Source organism: Chanodichthys erythropterus, chromosome 8 (assembly GCF_024489055.1).
Source record: "Chanodichthys erythropterus isolate Z2021 chromosome 8, ASM2448905v1, whole genome shotgun sequence".
Classification (NCBI taxonomy): Eukaryota; Metazoa; Chordata; class Actinopteri; order Cypriniformes; family Xenocyprididae; genus Chanodichthys; species Chanodichthys erythropterus.
In genome coordinates, this window is record NC_090228.1 from 38,396,657 (window position 1) to 38,418,135 (window position 21,479).

The 21,479-nt window shown below is 37.6% G+C and overlaps 1 protein-coding gene across 1 annotated transcript; it reads left to right on the plus strand.

Moving 5' to 3' along the window:
• The first annotated feature begins 6,737 nt into the window (after window positions 1-6,737).
• On the plus strand, window positions 6,738-18,352 carry LOC137024894 (tripartite motif-containing protein 16-like). The gene is made up of 6 exons (XM_067392847.1): window positions 6,738-7,310; window positions 9,565-9,660; window positions 9,747-9,980; window positions 10,880-11,039; window positions 11,193-11,240; window positions 15,619-18,352. Exons 1-6 carry the CDS (start codon window positions 6,744-6,746, stop codon window positions 16,134-16,136), a joined length of 1,623 nt encoding a protein of 540 aa, XP_067248948.1. The 5' UTR covers window positions 6,738-6,743; the 3' UTR covers window positions 16,137-18,352.
• Window positions 18,353-21,479: the final 3,127 nt, after the last annotated feature.

Consider the following 21,479-nt stretch of genomic DNA (forward strand, 5'->3'; position numbering starts at 1 on the left):
AAAAAGAAAAAAAAAAAGAAAAAGAAAATCTATGTTTGACAATTTTGGTGCAGTGAGTAATGATGAAAAAGATCCCTGCCAAAGAAGAGGGTTAAGATTTTGGTCAGCCTATGCAATTATAATTGACAAGAAACTTGAGTTTAAAACTGACTTTAAAGGAAGTCTTAATTATTATTAAATTATTTTGAATGCTGTACTTTTGACAGTCTCAATACTGTGAAATGTTGTGAAAATTGAGTTTCAGATTAATAATAATTAGGTATTGAGTATTATTAACAGTGAATGTCATGATAAAGATATCAGTCAAGACAAAGAAATTGTTACTCTAACTAAATTTATATGTTTTGATTATTTCAGATTGATGAAAGGTTTTTAACGAAATGTTTTAAAATTTAACAGTTTAGGTTTATGTTTATTTATTTATTTTTTATTTTTTAGTGGGCTATAATGGATCTGATGTGAAAAGAAATCTTAACAAAGGGTTATTACATAAAAGTAACAATTCTATGTTTTATTGAAAAGGATAATTGAAATGGTTATGGTCATGTAAATTTGTTTTCTTTTATTTCTATTTTTAAAGGTGTTTAAAAAAAGAGATTTAAAAGATGTTCTGCAATTAAGGTGGTACATGATATGTCTATAGACTGTAAACTGAACAATGATTTAAGAAACTTAAAATACCTAGATGGATTATGAGGGGTCTTATTTATTTATTTATTTATTTGGTTGTTGTTTATTTTGAGTTAGACCACAATTTTGTTTTTAATCTTAAAAATTATCTATAAGGGTATAGTGAAAGGAGTGGATTTACGATCCATCACCTTGCAATATATAATGAATTGGAAATTATATTTTTTCTAAAAACCAGTGTATATATCCTGGTGTTTATGATTACAGGCAATGTCTGTATTTAGTATCTGAGGAGTGACTGAGGGTCTGGCCCATGCCAGGAATGCAGTAACAGTGTTTACTCGTTTAACCCGGCTTCCAGAGAATAAATATGTATTTGCTTTGTAGTCAAGGAATTTGATGATAAACCAAATAACAAAGATTGATGTAAAGACAACCATGTGTAAGGACTGAAGGTCAATAATGCACTATGTGCTCCGTAGGATCTTCTGTTCTAGTTAAGTCCTTTGAGGGAAAACCTATTGTCTATTTTATACCATTTTAACCTGCCAGGGGAACATAGGTCAGCAATATTAAAAATTTTAAAGCGGCCTACGAACTCCTTGTGAGACTTGAAGCTGGCTTCTGCTGATGAAACTGCAAACTATTCTTCATTAAATTTTTCTTCAATTTATTAATTTTTTTTAAACTCTTTCTTTTTTCTGTCTTTATTCAACATATCTGGTTTCAAGGGTCCTAAACTGTTTATCCCCAACAGTTTATGGTGGAGGAAGCGCAAGCAATCATTCAGCCCGTCTTGTAGAGGGGGAATTTGTTAGAGCTGCCCTGGAAGACTGAATAACGAAAGGATGATTTGGACTGCAGTACCTATTTCGACCACTGGGTGTCATTCCTACATAGAGCCCCTTTAACAAATCAGAGATTCTTGATTTTACTGCATTTTACACAATGTCCCAACTTTTCTGGAAATGGGGTTTGTACTTCTCATCTATACGTTGATGCTGTGTTTTGGGGATCATGTTTGTTCCACTCCTGTGTGCATATATATGTAATGTGAAAAAAGTCAAAATTTAAAAATGAACTGAAATGAAGGGAAACATGTTTTTTAACAATAGAGGGTATACATAGATGTCACTTTCCCGCCAGAATGCGCTCCCTCAGCTGGACTGAGTGGCTAAAGAAGCTGCTGCATGACTGGATTTAATAGGGGAAACTGCGAAAATGCGAGTAGAACAAACGATTACACTAAAGGTTGGGCTCGAAAGTGTTTCTTATGACCTGTCAAAGAAACCTAATCCATGGATATTGACATGCAGCAAGGAATCGTGTTTCCTTACATTTATATGTGCCTGATTTCGATGCCGGGGAAATACATAAAGCAAATCTGCCAATGAAAGCCTTATATAACTAAAATATAGGTAAGTTAGGTCTAAATCGGAGTGATCACTTGTATCAATATTATATCGTCATATCATCCAGCCCTAAAATTTGTGCAGTTTGTGTCAGTGTTTATATATATATATATATATATATATATATATATAAGATAGTAAATATTTAGTATAGTAGTATAGTAAATATTGATGAGTTGTCAACACAATATATAACAATACAGTATATAGGGTATGATTTTACCCCAAAATCCAACATTTTGACACAAAATGATAACTGCAAAACATGTTTCTCTGCCTGGAGTCCAGCTGTTTCTGTTAACTGCAGTGATCTATTTGCTTCTTTTTTCTGTAGCTTTCAGCAGTCTGTAAAAATATACCTCAGATTTTGTGTCAAAGCTATTTGTACAGTCAGTCGCAAAGCTCTTTCACGTTTTGGATGTGTTTTGTGTGTTTTTCGTGGCTGAAAACTAATGCTGCCACTCAGTCGTTTGCCACTCAATGGGCGTAACCACAGTCTTAACAGTCAACAGTGACGTCACGTGCATACCCTCTATAGAAACAGTCAAACGCGCGCCTCAGAAATGAGGCACAAGAGACACGCATTTAGGTCTGCGCATGCGCATTAGCTTGATACAGCTACATTTTTTTTTTTTTTTTTTGTCATGATTTGAGTGTTTGGAAAAAAAATTATGAGACAGTTGTCAGATTTTATTGGTGTTACAAATATGAAATTTAATCGAAAGCTTGGCAAACAGCTTTGGAGAATTTGATGTTTCCCTGTTCAAAGAGATATGAGTTGCACTTGCAAGCCAGAGAGGCGTTTCAAAGATGGCCACCGAGTGAACTGACTTGTCTTAAAGGGACTTTGAACATATCCACCTCGCTATGATCAGATCAGACGCTTTCTTACTATATTTTCTTTTTCACATAGGCATAATTTGCGGGTCTTCTCTTGGAGAACGTGTCTTCACATGGACACGTGCTTCAATCTATCGCGCTGTTGCGGTGACTCTCAATTCGTTCTGATGAAATCACAAAACAAAATGCACATTAACATGTCCCTGCTCTTGATATACACTCACTGATGAACATTTTTGGTTTTAATGAGAAAAAAATAAAATAAATGATACGAGGGTGGATTAGAACCCAGAACCTCTAGGACACTGAACAAAAACTCTACCCCTAGTCCACCAGGACATTCAAATGGAACTAGTGGATCCACTTATTTATTGACCAATGTAAATACTCTTGAGACTGACAATATCTTGTATTAAAGTAGATGTAAGGATGAAACTATCATATTAAGCATGGTGTCTACGTCAGTAAATGTCAATAAATCTGAAATAGGTGCTTTGCCTTGTTGCGGATGTCACAGAGGGTGGAAACCTGGTCGAAAGATTTTTTTAACCATTAAATTAAGCGCATGTGCAATGCAGATTGTGTGCCTCACTTGTAGAATCTTCGCACAAGCAATCATATTTGCTGCAGCTATGACAAGGCATCCCTTCATTTCCCACTCCTCCATAACCTTGTTTTTTACAAGGGTTATATTTTCAGCTGTGTGGTTATCTGGAAACAAGACAGTGGTCAGCTTAACATTTTCATCAATGCATTGGCAGGTTATGGAAAGGTATGCATTCATGTTAAGCGATGTCCACATATCTGAGGTTAAAGACACAGCCCTAACATTCTCTATTTCAGCCCTGGCCTTGCTCCTGGATCCAGGTCAACATTTTCTTCAAGGCCTAAATGTGCAACAATAAAATAAATGTAAAAGAAAGGTTATCTAGATATTATCCAGTGTAAATTTTATTTAATTATTTGTACACACACCTGTCTGTTTGGCAGTACATGGGAAGGATCCAGAGCATGGATGAGATCCCTGAACCCTTCATCCTCCACCACTGAAAATGTCTGAGAATCTTTGATGATCATGTTCTCCAGCGCCTCATCAACCATCTGCTTTCGAGAAGCTGAAGAAAAGAGCATTATGTTTTAATAACAAATACAAGTCATAGGTAAACTTCATAGTGAAATTATGATAATGCCTAAATGACACGTTTCAGGGAAGGTAATAGCCACACATAGTGTGTATAGGACTGGTCACATGCAGAGCTCGAAAGTGTCTGAGCATGGAGGAAGTATTATTTGAATACATGAACCTTGTGTTTCTCTTGTGTTTGGTCTCTCGATTTTTGCTGTTTTTGCAGATGCTTCTGTTCCCTGTGCTCTTGGTGTTCCTTTTGTTTTTAAGTTTGTTTCTTCAATAAACCCTTTGCACATAGATCCACCTCGCTTGCCATATTTTCAGCTCCAGCATCAATACATTCAGTATGAATTTTAATATTGTTTAAATTGTGTAATAATTGTTAAGTTGATTATGTACGTCTACATTTCTTTGTGAGTGCCGTCAAGATTCATCTCTGGCACTCCGAGAGCCCGCCCACATGCTTTCTGATTGGCTGTGGTTTTTGATTGATTTTGTCACATCTCTTAGTCATGTCACGTGTGGTGTGGACAGACAATTTGCTTGTCGCTGGAATCTTATTGCATCACGTCACACTTTATACAGGTGCTGGTCATATAATTAGAATATCGTGAAAAAGTTCATTTTTTTATTGTAAATTATTTTAAAAAATAAAACTTTCATATATTCTAGATTCCCTGCATGTAAAGTAAAACATTTCAAAAGTTTTTTTTTTTTTTTTTTTAATTTGTTGATTAGAGCGTACAGCTCATGAAAGTCCAAAATCCAGTATCTCAAAATATTAGTATATTTACATTTGAGTTTCATTAAATGACCATCCCTACAGTATAAATTCCGGGTATCTCTTGTTCTTTGAAACCACACTAATGGGGAAGACTTCTGACATGGCAATGGTCCAGGAGACAATCATTGACAGCCTCCACAAAGAGAGTAAGTCACAGAAGGTCATTACTGAATGGGGTGGCTGTTTACAGAGTGAAATATCAAAGCATATTAAATGCAAAGTTGACTGAAAGGAAGAAATTGAGTAGGCAAAGGTGCACAAGCAACAGGGATGACCGCAAGCTTGAGAATACTGTCAAGTAAAGCCGATTCAAACACTTGGGAGAGCTTCACAATGAGTAGAATGAAGCCGGAGTCAGCGCATCAAGAGTCACCACACTCAGACATCTTCAGGAAAAGGACTACCAAGCCACTTCTGAACCGTCTGCTGGTGTTGGTCCATTGTGTTTTATCAAGTGCAAAGTCAATGCAGCCATCTTCCAGGAGATTTTGGAGCACTTTATGCTTCCATCTGCTGACAAGCTTTATGGAGATGCTGATTTCCTTTTCCAGCAGGACTTTAGCACCTGCCCACAGTGCAAAAACCACTTCCAAGTGGTTTGCTGACCATGATATTACTGTGCTTTATTGGCCAGCCAACATGCCTGACCTGAATCTATGGGATATTTTCAAGAGAAAGATGAGAAACAGTCGATCCAACAATATACAGATGATCTGAAGGCTCAATAGTGCCTCAGCAGTGCCACAGGCTGATCACTTCCATGCCACACTTCACTGATGCTGTAATTTGTGCTAGGAGCAAGTCATTTGCTGTAATATGTGCTGCCGACCAAGTATTGAGTGCACAAACTCAACTTTAAAGAACATACTTTAAAGAACTTGAACTTTTCTGTTTTGCAAATCCATTTTTTGATTGATCTTAGGAAATATTCTAATATTTTGAGATACTGGATTTTGGACTTTCATGAGCTGTACGCTCTAATCATCAAAATTAAAAAAAAAAAAAAAACTTTTGAAATGTTTTACTTTACATGTAGGGAATCTAGAATATATGAAAGTTTCCTTTTTAAAAATAATTTACAATAAAAAAATGAACTTTTTGATGATATTCTAATTATATGACCAGAACCTGTATATCTCGACCCTGACATGATGTACAAACTTAACTCCTGACTTTCAGACAAAGACAGACACTCTCAACAAACATACGGCTTCTAAAGTTGAAGCTGTTGGTGTACATTTCTGAAAATAATAAATATTTCAGGAGGTATTAATGTCAGCATGATATACAAGGTACGATACACTGGGCAGGGCTTGATTTTGTCCATGGGGAATTGATTGGATGATCGTGGTTTGCTATTGGTGGATCTAATGTGAGTGACAGGTTGCCCCGTCCTAATCATGATCAGAGAAGAGAAGAGATGTCACTGCAAGAGGGAGGGGAAGTTATTTTGATTAAAGATTACGAGAGCACATGAATTTAACAAATAATGATATGCATGAATAAATCAGTCATAATAAATTCTGCAGTATTATATCAATATATAAGATATAAAAGAAAAAAAATAAGATTTTGATTTCATGGTGACTTTAAGGAACAGTAATTCAAGACACAGTTTTCAGTCCTGCAGTACCAGTGTAGTATTTAGGACAGAGATTTACTGAACTTTTAGGGTGTTGTCTTGCTTCTCTCTAACTTTTATTTTTTGAGTGTGTGTCTGAGACTGAGTAAACACAATGTGTGTGGGAACACCCACAGAAGCTAAACGCTTATCAGGAAAGAGGCTCTTCAGGATCAGGAATGAGGAAGCTGCTTTACAGACATGCCTGTTTTACACACGACACTCAAACACAGAACCAGGAAACTGGAATCACATGACTTCAGAGAAACTGAAACTGAAGTGTAGTTGAGCTGTTGTGTGTTTGTGTCTCTGTATTCATGCAGTAAAATGGCAGAAGCCAGAATTTCTCAGGATGAGTTTATGTGTCCAGTGTGTCTGGATCTCCTGAAGGATCCAGTGGCCATTCCCTGTGGACACAGTTACTGTAAGATCTGTATTACAGGCTGCTGGGATCAGGAGGATCAGACGGGAGTCTACAGCTGCCCTCAGTGCAGACAGACCTTCAGTCCAAGACCTGCTTTAGCTAAAAACACCATTCTGGCTGAAATGGTGGAGAAACTGAAGAAGATTAAACTTCCTGCTGACTGTTACTCTGAAGAAGTGCAGTGTGATGTCTGTATTGGAAGAAAACACAAAGCCGTCAAGTCCTGTCTGGTGTGTCTGAACTCTTACTGTCAGAATCACCTTGAACAACATGAGACCTTCTTTAAAGGAAAGAGACACAATCTGACTGAAGCCACTGGACGACTGCAGGAGATGATCTGCCCGAAACATGACAAGATCCTTGAGGTTTTCTGCTGCACTGATCAGAAGTGTATATGTGTGCTGTGTATGATGGATGAACATAAAAACCACGACACTGTATCAGCTGCAGCACAGAGGACAGAGAAACAGGTATGAACTTAAAGGGTCCCATTATGATCATTTACAGGTTCATAATTTAATGTCTGTTTTAATGGAGACAATGGAGGTGGTAAATGCCTTTAGAGTGACTTTGTAACTTTACAGAGATTTTTCATGCACAAACAGTCACACACTAAAGAAAGATGAACATGGGAAAAAAAGCATAATAGACCAGCAGTTCACCCCAAAAATGAACATTCATTATTTAGGAATACTATGTTATTCCGAAACTGGTATTACTTTCTTTTCTCTGAGGACCATAAAAGAAGGTATTTTAGGGAATGTCTCTGTCCGTATATTAAAAATCAGTAGGGTCCAAAAGTTTCAATCTTCAAAAAGAACATTAAGGTAGCTTCACAAGTTCGCCTGCCCATTCAGTCTGAATGGTAAATGGAGCTTCAAGTTAAACCCCCCTATAACAGTACTGCGTAGAGGGAGAATAAGAGAAATAGAGGAGGAGATGGGGAGGACGAGGGATGCTGGAAGAATTGTCGCTGGGATGACGTAATGACTGCTGCTTATATACGTTTGTAATGTTGATTGACAGGACTGAATGTTTAGGCTCCTCCCGAACATATGTTTGGAACTACATATAAAATAAATCCATACAACTCTAAGGGGGGTAATCTAAAGGCCTGTTCACACCGGGACGAATATCGCGCGATTTTCGCCGACGTTTAATGCCTCGTGACTAAACAACGGGCGCCAATGTGAGTGTGCACACCGACGCGAAAAACGTGAGGCGTAAAAGCATCATTTTTAAAAAAACGCCTCGGGTTCGTTTTTTTGGTTTGACACGCCGCGTTAAAAAATGGCCGACCAATGAGATTGGCGCTTTTGTTCACGAGCCTGGAGCTGCTGAAGTTACAGTAAAACACCACTTGGTGGCACTCAAGCACAAAACGGTCTTGCCGAGCACACAAGACGACGAAGAGAAAGTAGACGAGGAAGAACCCTACAAACTATCCCTGCATGTCAAACAGCTCCCTAGCTTCCTAGTGTATCAGTATACCATGTAAATGAATGTGGCCGACTCCCTGATCAGTGCCCTGACTAGTGAACTAGAGAGCTGATTGAGACGCACGCTATGGGTGCTCTGCCAGTTCTTGGCCACACCAATAGATGTGTATTATTTCTGTATTTTTACTTTTTTTTTCTTTTACATTCAAGAAATATAGTTGAGAATGTCTGTTTCATAAATATGTTTATTTACACTACCGTTCACTTGCACTACTGTCATTGTGACTTATTTGCACTACCGTTTCTGACTATATATATATATATATATATATATATAATATATATATACATACATACATATATATATAAAATGGCATATGCCATTTTATAGGCCTATATGCATTTTTTTTTATCTTCTTTAACTTTATTAATATCATATGTTTATTTGCACTACCGTTAAGCACAAGCGCCACATACTGTCAGGGAGTGAATTTGCACTTTCACTCGGCGCATCGCCGGTGAAAATCGCTTGGGTGTGAACACAAAAAACGTCTCGAAAAACGCTGACGATAAACGCGTGCGATATTCGTCCCGGTGTGTACAGGCCTTAAGGCTTCATCTGAAATCCCTACTATAGAGCACCTCAAAAACATGTATGTGACACAAGAAGTATGTCTGAATTCACAGTACTCATACAAGAGTGGGCAAAAAGTTCAGAGATTCTGAAGTGTCGTTCCCATGAGGCCACAGAAGCAACACAACTGATGCTGTTAGATCACATGATAATGACAAAATGGTGAATGTAGTATGTCTAGATTACATTCATACTATATTGAACATACTTTTTTAGCAGTCACAAAATAATTACAATTTAAAATAATTACCTACTCAAGAGAGTGTGCAATTTTGGAAGCATAAAGAAGAATTGTTGGCATGTTTAGTCATGTGACATGCATGAGCCAATGGGGTTTGATGTTGTTTCTGGTCACCATATTTGATTTGGGTTCTAGAAACAGAGACATTATTCAGAATATTATACAAGAGAAAATTACACAAGTTTGGAAAGACATGAGGATGAGTAAAACAATGAAAGAATTTACATTTCTGGGTGAACTATCCCTATAAAACTAGACATTGATGAAATAATGCTGACACTTATGACTGAACCTATAACCTTATCATGCAAGATCTTTAACCGCTCAATCTCAGCACTTCACTGATACTGGATTCATATCTGTTTACTTGATTTATGTGATGTTTCTCCTGTGATTGGTTTGTCCTTTAGCACCAGCTGAAGGAGACGCAGAGGTGGTTCCAGCAGAGGATCCAGCAGAGAGAGAAAGATCTTCAGCAGCTGAGAGAGGCTGTGGAGTCTCATAAGGTGAGTCTGGAGAAGAAGAGAAGTTTGAGAAGTCTCAGTCAGGACTCACTGAAGCCACTGTGTGATTGTGATGTGTGTCCTAACAGCGCTCTGCACAGACAGCAGTGGAGGACAGTGAGAGGATCTTCACTGAGCTCATCCGCTCCATTGAGAGAAGCCACTCTGAGGCCACACAGCGGATCAGAGATCAGGAAAAGACTGCAGTGAGTCGAGCTGAAGGACGACTGGAGCGACTGGAGCAGGAGATCAATGATCTGAGGAGGAGAGACGCTGAGCTGGAGCAGCTTTCACACACACAGGATCACATCCATTTCCTGCAGGTAACAGAGATCTAGAAGAACAGGATCATAGTGGACTTGAGCAAGAGACTCACAGAGAAACATTTCATGAGAGCAGAATGAGCCGTTGACTGAAGTGTTGATCTGTGTGTTCGGTTATTATATAATCATCAGTCAGACTCTCATCTGATCTTCTTCTTTTGAAAGAGACGCACTTACAAATGCAGTTCAGCTCTGGAAATCTCTTAGGAAACATTTTTCTGAAAGATATATTGAGCTTCCAGACAACAACAGCTCAAAATTTAATTAATATTTACTATTTTAGTTGAAGTTTCCACGAGCTAGATTTTTTTTACCCATCATCTATTTACTTATATTTTTACATTCTCTGACTTATAATTACACATTTTGGTTAATGTTTACCAAAATCATATAATCTTCAGTCCTGCTGAAACCTTGTATATTAATTTTCAGTAACACATTAATGAATTTGAAAGTGAAGTCCTCAAACAGGAAGTGAGGCCAAAAAACATTAGGATCGTGTCCTAAGAGTCCTTGTGAATTTCAGAGCCACTAACTGCTCAAAAATTATAAATAATGGTCAATCTACTCGTTGACTTTGAACTGCTTTTCCTGATCAAATCTACTCAACCCTGTCATGTGACTCCATTGATGCTCTTGATCTGTTACATTTATGTTATTGTCAGATGTTTGATCATCAAGTGTTTTCCTAGAAAGTTCACATATAGTGTAAGTGTCAAACACTAGATCTTACAGCTCTAACATGATATAATGAATATGAGAAGAATGAATCTGATGCTGTGAAAGTGCTGGATTGAGGAGAGTTACTAAAGATCAACAAGAGCTGCTCAAATCTGACAGTAGTGCAGGTTATTGGCTGAAGTGTGGAGGTGATGTACTTTGATTTCTGTTTTCTGTAGAGTTTCCAGTCTCTCTCAGCTCCTCCTGAATCCACAGATGTAAATGATGATCCCTTCAGTTCTCTCTCCTCTTTTGATGTTGTGAGAGAATCTGTCCTTCAGCTGAGAGACAAACTGGAGGATTTCTGCAAAGAGGAGCTGAAGAAGATCTCTGACAGAGGTAAAGTCCTGGAGATTCATCTGCTCTCAGAAATGATCCTCCATCATCTCATATCATGTAGAAGATCATATTAGAAATGTCTTAGGAACGGATGCAGGGATCATTTTCTCTTGACATGATAATCACACTCTTCATGTCTCTTGATTTCCACAGTCACTTTCACCAACATTGTTCCCAGAACCAGGAACGACTTCCTACAATGTAAGTCACTAAGAAACAAGCAAAAAAACTCAAAGTGTGGTCATGTTCTTCGTGCAGAGAGTGTGGGGGGGTCGATGGAAGCAATATCTTCAATAGGGGGGTGTTGAGGTGTTCTTAGGTGGCATTTGTATATGCCAAATATTTACAAGATGAAACTTGTAATTACTTGCAAAAGAAAATGATCTGCAACATTATAACAACATTCTACTCAACGTGAACGCTTCAAATGCATTTGCATATTACTATAATTTTTATTTTATTGCACATTTTCCACATTTACAAAGAGCATAACTATAAGCCCTACTTGGCCGGTAATTGTTTCTCAGGGGGACACAAGGTATGTTCACCATTTACAGGGGGTAGTCTGTGATTTTATTGCCATCCGAATCCAGAATGTCTGTGTTTTTCTCCGACCATCCGCATAAAAATCCCCAGCTGAAATAACTACTATTTTTTGACAAATGCCAAGGTCGTGTGGTAATTTAATTGATGTCTGAATCCACATCTCTGATTTATTCTGGCAGTAACAGGTGTGCGTTAGCCAACCTTTTAAAATATGTAGCCTATTATATTACATTAAAAATATAAACCAAGCAGCTTCAACTTATTTCCACTAGATTCCCCATTTTTAAAATGACAATTTGAGATAAAATGCAAGACAAAACCAATTTAACTATTTAGTTTGTTTGTCTTAGTGCTTTTAAACAGGAGATTTAAATAATCAAATAATAAATATATTACTACATTAAATATTAATTAATTCTAATTATTCCAAGCATGTTCCATTTTATTCACAGCAGACATTCATGCAACCGACCATGTGAGCAGCACGAGCTGTCGCAAAACTTGCTCCTCCACCGTGAATATCTGAATGCATGAGTTTGATGCAAATTTATTAATCGTGACTTTAACAAAGATGTGAATCAGGACAACACTGCAGGTGATTTAACATATTCTTCAAAAACAGGATATCTTCTAAAACTAATGAATAAATATGATTATTTTTCACTGAAAGCCAATTAAAAACATCCAAGATTTAGAGGGAAAATCACAGTAGAGAAAAAAAAAAAAAAAAAAAAAAACTTTTCAAGAGTTTCAGGAAAGAACAAACTGAAACCTCCTCTGGAAAATTACAACTATGATTTTATCCCAAACAGGATTTTATCTCTTTAAAGAAAGCTAAAGTCTACAACACTGAAAATCACCAACAGTAGACCTACAATGCTTAAAAAATGTATAAATCAAATTATTACACTTACTGTTGAATCAATTTAATGGACTCTTGCTGAATTAAAGTATCAGTTTCTTTTAAAAAAAGAATCATACTGACCCTAAACATTTGAAAGGTGTAAATATAATTGGCTTTTAAATTATAATAAACACAGATGTAGCGATTTCGTACAGTTATTAATTAATTTATGAGTTGGATATATGAATATAATAAAGCTTTATGATTTATTATTATGCCTATATCGACCCAAGGGGGAATTAAACATATATTGTGAATTAATTACAGCGAATTATAATCAATTACATATATGATTAGTTCTGGTTTAATAATTATTTAGAGAAACCGTCGGTTTGTCCAGCAAACCTTTAGCTCCTCACAGAATTATCGAAAGGAAGATTTTTCTCTGGCCACGAGAAAGACTTCCTATTCTAGCATCCAAACGTAAAGCAAGGATAGGATCGAAACGTTAAAGTGACCTGGGTTTTGTTGAAATGAGCAAAAAGAAAAATCAAGCATGAATAAGGTGTTTAATATATGCAAACTACGAATACAGAGGTTATACGGCTATACACAGGATATACACATACAGGTGCTGGTCATATAATTAGAATATCATCAAAAAGTTGATTTATTTCACTAATTCCATTCAAAAAGTGATTATACACAGACTGATGTATTTCAAATGTTTATTTCTTTTAATTTTGATGATTATAACTGACAACTAAGGAAAATCCCAAATTCAGTATCTCAGAAAATTAGAATATTACTTAAGACCAATACAAAGAAAGGATTTTTAGAAATCTTGGCCAACTGAAAAATATGAACATGAAAAGTATGAGCATGTACAGCACTCAATAATTAGTTGGGGCTCCTTTTTCCTGAATTACTGCAGCAATGCGGCGTGGCATGGAGTCGATGTCTGTGGCACTGCTCAGGTGTTATGAGAGCCCAGGTTGCTCTGATAGTGGCCTTCAGCTCTTCTGCATTGTTGGGCCTGGCATATCGCATCTTCCTCTTCACAATACTGCATAGATTTTCTATGGGGTTAAGGTCAGGCGAGTTTGCTGGCCAATTAAGAACAGGGATACCATGGTCCTTAAACCAGGTACAGGTAGCTTTGGCACTGTGTGCAGGTGCCAAGTCCTGTTGGAAAATGAAATCTGCATCTCCATAAAGTTGGTCAGCAGCAGGAAGCATGAAGTGCTCTAAAACTTCCTGGTATACAGCTGCGTTGACCTTGGACCTCAGAAAACACAGTGGACCAACACCAGCAGATGACATGGCACTCCAAACCATCACTGACTGTGGAAACTTTACACTGGACCTCAAGCAACGTGGATTGTGTGCCTCTCCTCTCTTCCTCCAGACTCTGGGACCCTGATTTCCAAAGGAAATGCAAAATTTACTTTTATCAGAGAACATAACTTTGGACCACTCAGCAGCAGTCCAGTCCTTTTTGTCTTTGAGTCGCTTCTGACGCTGTCTGTTGTTCAAGAGTGGCTTGACACAAGGAATGCGACAGCTGAAACTCATGTCTTGCATACGTCTGTGCATAGTGGTTCTTGAAGCACTGACTCCAGCTGCAGTCCACTCTTTGTGAATCTCCCCCACATTTTTGAATGGGTTTTGTTTCACAATCCTCTCCAGGGTGCGGTTATCCCTATTGCTTGTACACTTTTTTCTACCACATCTTTTCCTTCCCTTCGCCTCTCTATTAATGTGCTTGGACACAGAGCTCTGTGAACAGCCAGCCTCTTTTGCAATGACCTTTTGTGTCTTGCCCTCCTTGTGCAAGGTGTCAATGGTCGTCTTTTGGACAACTGTCAAGTCAGCAGTCTTCTCCATGATTGTGTAGCCTACAGAACTAGACTGAGAGACCATTTAAAGGCCTTTGCAGGTGATTTGAGTTAATTAGCTGATTAGAGTGTGGCACCAGGTGTCTTCAATATTGAACCTTTTCACAATATTCTAATTTTCTGAGATACTGAATTTGGGATTTTCCTTAGTTGTCAGTTATAATCATCAAAATTAAAAGAAATAAACATTTGAAATATATAAGTCTGCGTGTAATGAATGAATATAATATTCAAGTTTCACTTTTTGAATGGAATTAGTGAAATAAATCAACTTTTTGATGATATTCTAATTATATGACCAGCACCTGTATATACAAAAGTGAAAGTAGAGAAAAGGAACACACCTCCTTGAGGTGGAATAGCCAATGACATAGGTGCAAAGTTGGCGGGCAAGCTTTTCCTTTGTCTTGTCTCCTAGCTGAATTTGCATAATTTATGACTATCAGATCGGATTTCGAGATGGAGTACTTTCTTCACAGTATCATTAAACAAATAGAACAATGCCTTTGACAGCCATGTGATATACATAGGTGAATGAGACGTGGAAATCGCTTTAAAAGGAATCCAAACTTGACAGATTAAAAAAAAAAGCATATAAAAGAAGTTATGTTTACAGACAAATTTATCATTAAAACTAAAACTAACTCAACTATAGTTATTTAAACTAAGTCTAAACACTAGGAAACATACATGCCTTGACATACATGACGGGTACATTTTGGCATAGTCATATTTTACACATACAGTCTTCAGTGCATGTTTGTGTGTGTGTGTGTGTGTGTGTGTGTGTGTGTGTGTGTGTGTGTGTGTGTGTGTGTCTGTGTGTGCGTGGTGTGTGGGGTGTGTGTTGGAATGTGATCTGGCACTTAGTCCACATGAGGGGCCCTTTGATGTCCCAAGAGCTAGGAAATGGGGCCCTCTGTTTTACCTCGGAGGGTAACAAAGGTGTCAGTGTCTGTTTTTTCTGGACCGGCTGGAGCCGAAGTGAGATTACAACACAGTCCAGCATGCGAGAAGCATTCTGAAGATTCCAGTTTTTATTGACGGTCCTGATAAGTGTGCATATGCTACACAGAATAATAATCAACATTAATATTCAGGGAAGACTGATTAAACTGACCCAAAAAAGGTTGAGAGCCACTGATGTAAATTATGATTTTCACAGGATATCTGATAAACTGTACTGAGACAGCCTGAGACAGACATAATGATATATTGAACATGAAGAGTTCAGAAACATTAAAAGATCAGATTCATAATTCCTGATTCAGATGTGTTTTATCTCCATCAGATTCCCATCAGCTCAACCTGGATCTGAACACTGTGAATAAATTCCTCCGTTTGTCTGAGAAGAACAGAGTGATTACTGTCACTGACACAGTCCAGCCGTATCCTGATCATCCAGACAGATTTGATGTGTTTCAGGTGTTGTGTAGAGAGAGTGTGTGTGGATGCTGTTACTGGGAGATTGAGTGGAGTGGGAGATGTGTGCATGTATCAGTGTCATATAAGAGCATCAGAAGGAAGGGATCGAGTGATGAGTGTTGGTTTGGACGTAATGATCAGTCCTGGAGTTTGTACTTCTCTTCCTCCAGTTATTCATTCATACACAATGACATAGAGACTAAACTCCCAGTAAAGTCCATCAGCAGGAGAATAGGAATGTATGTGGATCACAGTGCAGGAACTCTGTCCTTCTACAGCGTCTCTGGAGACACAATGAGCCTCATCCACACAGTCAAGACCACATTCACTCAACCGCTCTATCCTGGGTTTATTGTTAGTCCTGGATCATCAGTGAAAGTGTGATGAATCAGAATAGACTGTAGAGAGATTCTACCCATAATGCTTTGAGCTCATGATGAATCAGTAACAGTGAGATGTTATAGAGTCTCTTATTTTCTCTTTATTACATTAATACTGTAGCGAATTAACTCAAAGGGGAAATATGAATAATTATTCATAACTCATTATGATTATTAATTATGATTAATTATGAATATGTAAATCCGTTAATCAGATTAACTGGATGTAGCTACATTAAGATTAATATTACAATCAATTAACCTGTTCGTCCAGTGAACACTCAGTGTTGATTGTTTATTAATTTTAAGAAATGTTAATTTCCAGGTTATGGAAAAATAACATTCTTATTGTACCATATCTAAATCGGGATCTAAATCACTTAAGAGGCAATTTATTAGCAGACGGAGTCAGAACCAAACATGTATTGTGCACAATCTTTATTAACTAACTCACAAACACATAACTAAACTAACAAACACAAAACATACAACAAAGGTCACACACATACGTACTGTAGGTAAGGATGAGTAATGATAGGGTTGAACCGGAAGAGGTACTGTTACTAGAGCTATAGGAAAAAGTCAAAGACAATCTGGAAATGAATCATCAGTTTCTTCAGCAATAGCAAAGGTAAGTCTTACAAATCAATACTAAATCGCTGTTTAGTGTTAAAATGTACGATACTTGCAAGATGCCTTTAGGCTGAGGAGCGTCGGATCGGCAGGTTGAGGAGAGATCTTGAGGATTTTGTCTGAAGTTGTTGCCAGTCTTTTCTATGTTGGATGTTGAGCACATGGCTGGTTGGTAGGCCGAGGCCGGCATGCCTAGGCCTACAGTCCTTGGCCTGAAGAGGCCTTCAGCAAGGAGACGTCTGTTCAGTGGTCCCAGAAGCAAGGAAAAGAGAGGGAGTGGCATTTTTCGCTGGCCTTTAACCTCTGGTCAAATTCCAACCTCTTAGGAATGATGGGGCCAATGAAGATATTGTATTTCCGGGTGACAACACACCCCCTTGTCAGGGTTTTTATGACCAAGCAGATTAACTGGTTGAGTTTTTGAAGAAGAACTATTAAAGATTCTTGTAATACCAATGTGTTGCACAGGTATGGACATACCGCATACACAAGCATTTAAATATTCTCGATATGAACCCATAGACACTAAACATGGCATGATTGAAGTTACCTTAAATGTATCATAAAACATACACATACATATGTGAATACAATGATTGTAATAAAGCAACAGTAATAATGGACACCATTTCCTGGGAATGTGCATGTTCATTTATAGAACAGTCTGTCTAAACATTAATGCAAGAGAGTCTGTGTTATGTGTGGATAATGCAGGAAAGATGCACGTTTTTGTGTGTCTCTTCTCTGCTCTCTATGCGGCAGCCACATTCTTTTGGGCAATAAAACTTGTAACTAAGAACTTCTCGGGGGATGGAAGCCAGACCCCAGAGTGAGCTTAAAACTACTGGTTAACTAACAAATAATTGTGTCTGATTTGTCTCTATAGTCATTACAATACTACAGCTGAACTTCTGTCAGTGAAATAACATGTCAGAATAAATGTGTGTAATGAATCCTCATATAGACAGTGAGATCAGTGTGTGTGTGTGTGTGTGTATGTGTGTTTCATGATGACTGTGTGTATCTGTGCTTTTCTCAAACTCTATTTGTGTTGATGAAAATCAGTCATTCAGTTCTTATTATAGTGTCACATCAATCATTTTATTATTACTATCAATATTACCTTCCGTTGAAGTGATTCATTTAAATGTATCATTCAATAAAAAAAAATATTTTTTTTGCAAAATCAATACATTTATTAATAAATGTGTAATATATCAACCCAGATCATGTGATCATACTGTAAACTCTTGATCGGTGAAAGTATGAGCACAATTATTCTAATCTAAGCCAGTTTACTTGAAATAAACCTTGTTGTTGTTTTATCTTTTCTCAGAGTTGTCAGATCATTCACTTCTGTAAATTCAATCCTGTTTAGAAGGTTTGAGTCAAATCATCATCAGTTCAATCCAGATAACATGTGGTCTGAATTCATCATGTAGTGTTGTGGTGAATAATGTCAGTGTTTTCTTTCTATATCTGTCATGTGATCGTCCCGCTGCTGCTCTCTGTGCTGTAATGAACACAAATAATTCAATATATTAATATACTTCACTTTCATCAGAGCAAAGAGCCTCTTCACCACATTCTAATGTTGATTCAGATCAGTACAGATGGGTGATTGTGCTCTTCCTCCATTTTTTCACATCTTCACATCCCCACCTCATAGTACGACCCCCCCAAAATGTATGTTACTGTTGAACTGATTCATACCTTTTGACATGTCATGCATCAAATATATTCTCTGGCTCTGTAAGCATCTTACAACAGTTCCCACAGGAGCCACTTATAGATTATCATAACAGAATATGCTAATTATTGACTTTAAGATAGTAAACTCCACATCAGCTACATAAATTCATCAACTAACCATTCAGAAACATCCTGTTGCATTCTACATGTTGTCACTTCTTCTTGAGTCTCCATCATTGTCCAACTTTAGTTTGAACATAAAAGGCTGAACAGTTTCTGACATTTTCAGTGAAACTGCGTGAGGTACTGTAATGTTAATCGGAACTGCTAAGTGCTAACACAAGCTCTTGAAACTCCACCCTCTTCTTGAGAGCAGCAGCTCATTTGCATTCAGGGACACATACACAAATGTAGTGTTTTTGCTCACCCTCAAAAAGTGACAAATTTTACATGCTATAAAAATGATCTGTTGGTATTTTGAGCTAAAACTTACCGAAAAGGATTAAAGCTGCAGTAGGGAGTTTTTAGAAAACGTTGACTTAGCCTGAAAATTTGAACAAGCACAACTCACAGGTCACTCCCCCTTGCTCTCTGCTGCGCTACAGCCCTCCCTCCACAGCTCCTCCGCCATCACAACGGAGCCTGCCGTGAACGCGCAGGCTAGTAAGCAAGCAGGGCCACCGATGACGGCAGATAAACAATTATGGCACATTCACTGGTATGGACGAAACATCAACAATATGATTTACATTGACTATGGCCTGCCCATACTTTGACTACAAACTTGGTCCTCAAAACATTACGTATTTTGCAATACATGTAATGTAACTATATGACGTTGCACTATTTCTATAAGTAATAAATAGCTAGTATGATAATATAATGGTAACTAACGTTACAGTATGCAAGTAATTATTCTATCGATATGTAATGCTAAATAAGGTTTGCTAGTACATTATTTCAGCAACATGACAAGCCAGTGAATTAGTAGGTTTCAATAGTTGCTTTGCACAGTGCGTGACATTTTATCTGTATGTTATGCGGCTAGAGTTTTGACACCGAGTCAATGGGCTCCGACGAGGAATTCACACCCACAGCGACTTCGAGGAGCCAACGGGCGGGGAGAAGAGGAAGCATCAGGCAGGGGACGGGCAGGCCTGTTTTGAAATTATCTTAGTTGTGTAGTTCTTAAAAAATGAAACAAATCAAGCAGGGATACTTACTTGTCAAGCAGAAATGTGGCTAACTCTGCATCGGTTTTTAATCCTTTCAGGACACGTAGCTCCCTCCACCTCGGAAAAGCCGCTCCGATATTTACCCTCGTTTTATTTCGGGCTCTATCTAATTCTTTCTTTTTGGCTTTTTTATCATCGTCATCTGTCTTTTTCCGTTTACCCGTCTTTATTTTGTGAGCAGGTGCCACTCGAGGAATTGGCAGTTTGGATTGTTTGTCCGGCATAAGCAAAGCTGCAGCACACCAGTAATCTTGAATTTGAACGCCTGTACGCGTCGCGCTGTGCATGAGAGGGGTGTGATCAGTGCACACGAGCTTGATTGACACTGCTAAGACAATCCTCCTGGCTCTGATTTGTTGTTTCTTACTGGGAATGGTGTATTTCTGCAAATGGCAATAGGACCACTGGGAGGAGCCAGAGGAGCTTGATTTTTTCACAGATTATCTGTCTCATATTCTACTGTCAGGACATAATGACAGGTTTAACAAATATGTAAAAAATACATTTTTACAAAAGTTACCTATTGCAGCTTTAAGGCCAACCAATAATAAAAAAATAAAACCATCTCAAGATTAAAGTCATTATTAAGCGAGATTAAACTCGTTAAATTTTGAGAAAAAAGTCTAAATAAAACTTCAAGAAAAAAGTCAATGAAATGTCGAGAATAAACTCATTAAACTTTGAGAATAACGTCATTATGTTTTGAGAAAAAACTTGTGTGTTTATTCTCAACATTTTATTGACTTTTTTTTTCTTGAAATGTAACGAGTTTAATCTCACTTAATAAGGACTTTAATCTTGAGTTGGTTTTATATTTTTTTATTATGGCTTGGCCCTAATCCTTTTCCGTGAAAACTTCACATACTCACTCTGAGTACATCAGAGACTTATTTTACATCTTGTAAAAGTTAAAATTATATGACCCCTTTAAATAAGAACTGTTCAGACAATAAAATTATTCAGAACATAACTCACCATCTAGTAATCATTAAAGGTGCCCTCGAACTTTTTTTACAAGATGTAATATAAGTCTAAGGTGTCCCCTGAATGTGTCTGTGAAGTTTCAGCTCAAAATACTCCATAGATTTTTTTAAAATAATTTTTTTAACTGCCTATTTTGGGGCATAATTAGAAATGCGCCGATGCAGGGCTGCTGCCCTTTTAATTGCTTGCGCTCTCCTCCCCCCCCAGAGCTCTCGACTCTATCACTGCATAAACAAAGTTTACACAGCTAATATAACCCTCAAAATGGATCTTTACAAAGTGTTCATCATGCAGCATGTCTAATCGCGTAAGTATGGTATTTATTTGGATGTTTACATTTGATTCTGAATGAGTTTGATAGTGCTCTGTGGCTAACGGCTAATGCTACACTGTTGGAGAGATTTATAAAGAATGAAGTTGTGTTTATGCATTATACAGACTGCAAGTGTTTAAAAAATGAAAATAGCGACGGCTCTAGTCTCCGTGAATACAGTAAGAAACGATGGTAACTTTAACCACATTTAACAGTACATTAGCAACATGCTAACGAAACATTTATAAAGACAATTTACAAATATCACTAAAAATATCATGTTATCATGGATCATGTCAGTTATTATTGCTCCATCTGCCATTTTTCGCTATTGTCCTTGCTTGCTTACCTAGCCTGATGATTCAGCTGTGCACATCCAGACGTTAATACTGTCTGCCCTTGTGTAATGCCTTTCATAATGTTGTGAACATGAGCTGGCATATGCAAATATTGGGGGCGTACACCCCGACTGTTACGTAACAGTCGGTGT

What these genes read in the sequence shown, in the direction of transcription:
- LOC137024894 (XM_067392847.1), top strand. Translation starts at nt 6,744, where the DNA reads ATGGCAGAAGCCAGAATTTCTCAGGATGAGTTTATGTGTCCAGTGTGT. An exon ending in CACAGAGGACAGAGAAACAG is followed by an intron (nt 7,311 to 9,564) that starts GTATGAACTTAA and finishes TTTGTCCTTTAG; the next exon opens with CACCAGCTGAAGGAGACGCA. An exon ending in ATCACATCCATTTCCTGCAG is followed by an intron (nt 9,981 to 10,879) that starts GTAACAGAGATC and finishes TGTTTTCTGTAG; the next exon opens with AGTTTCCAGTCTCTCTCAGC.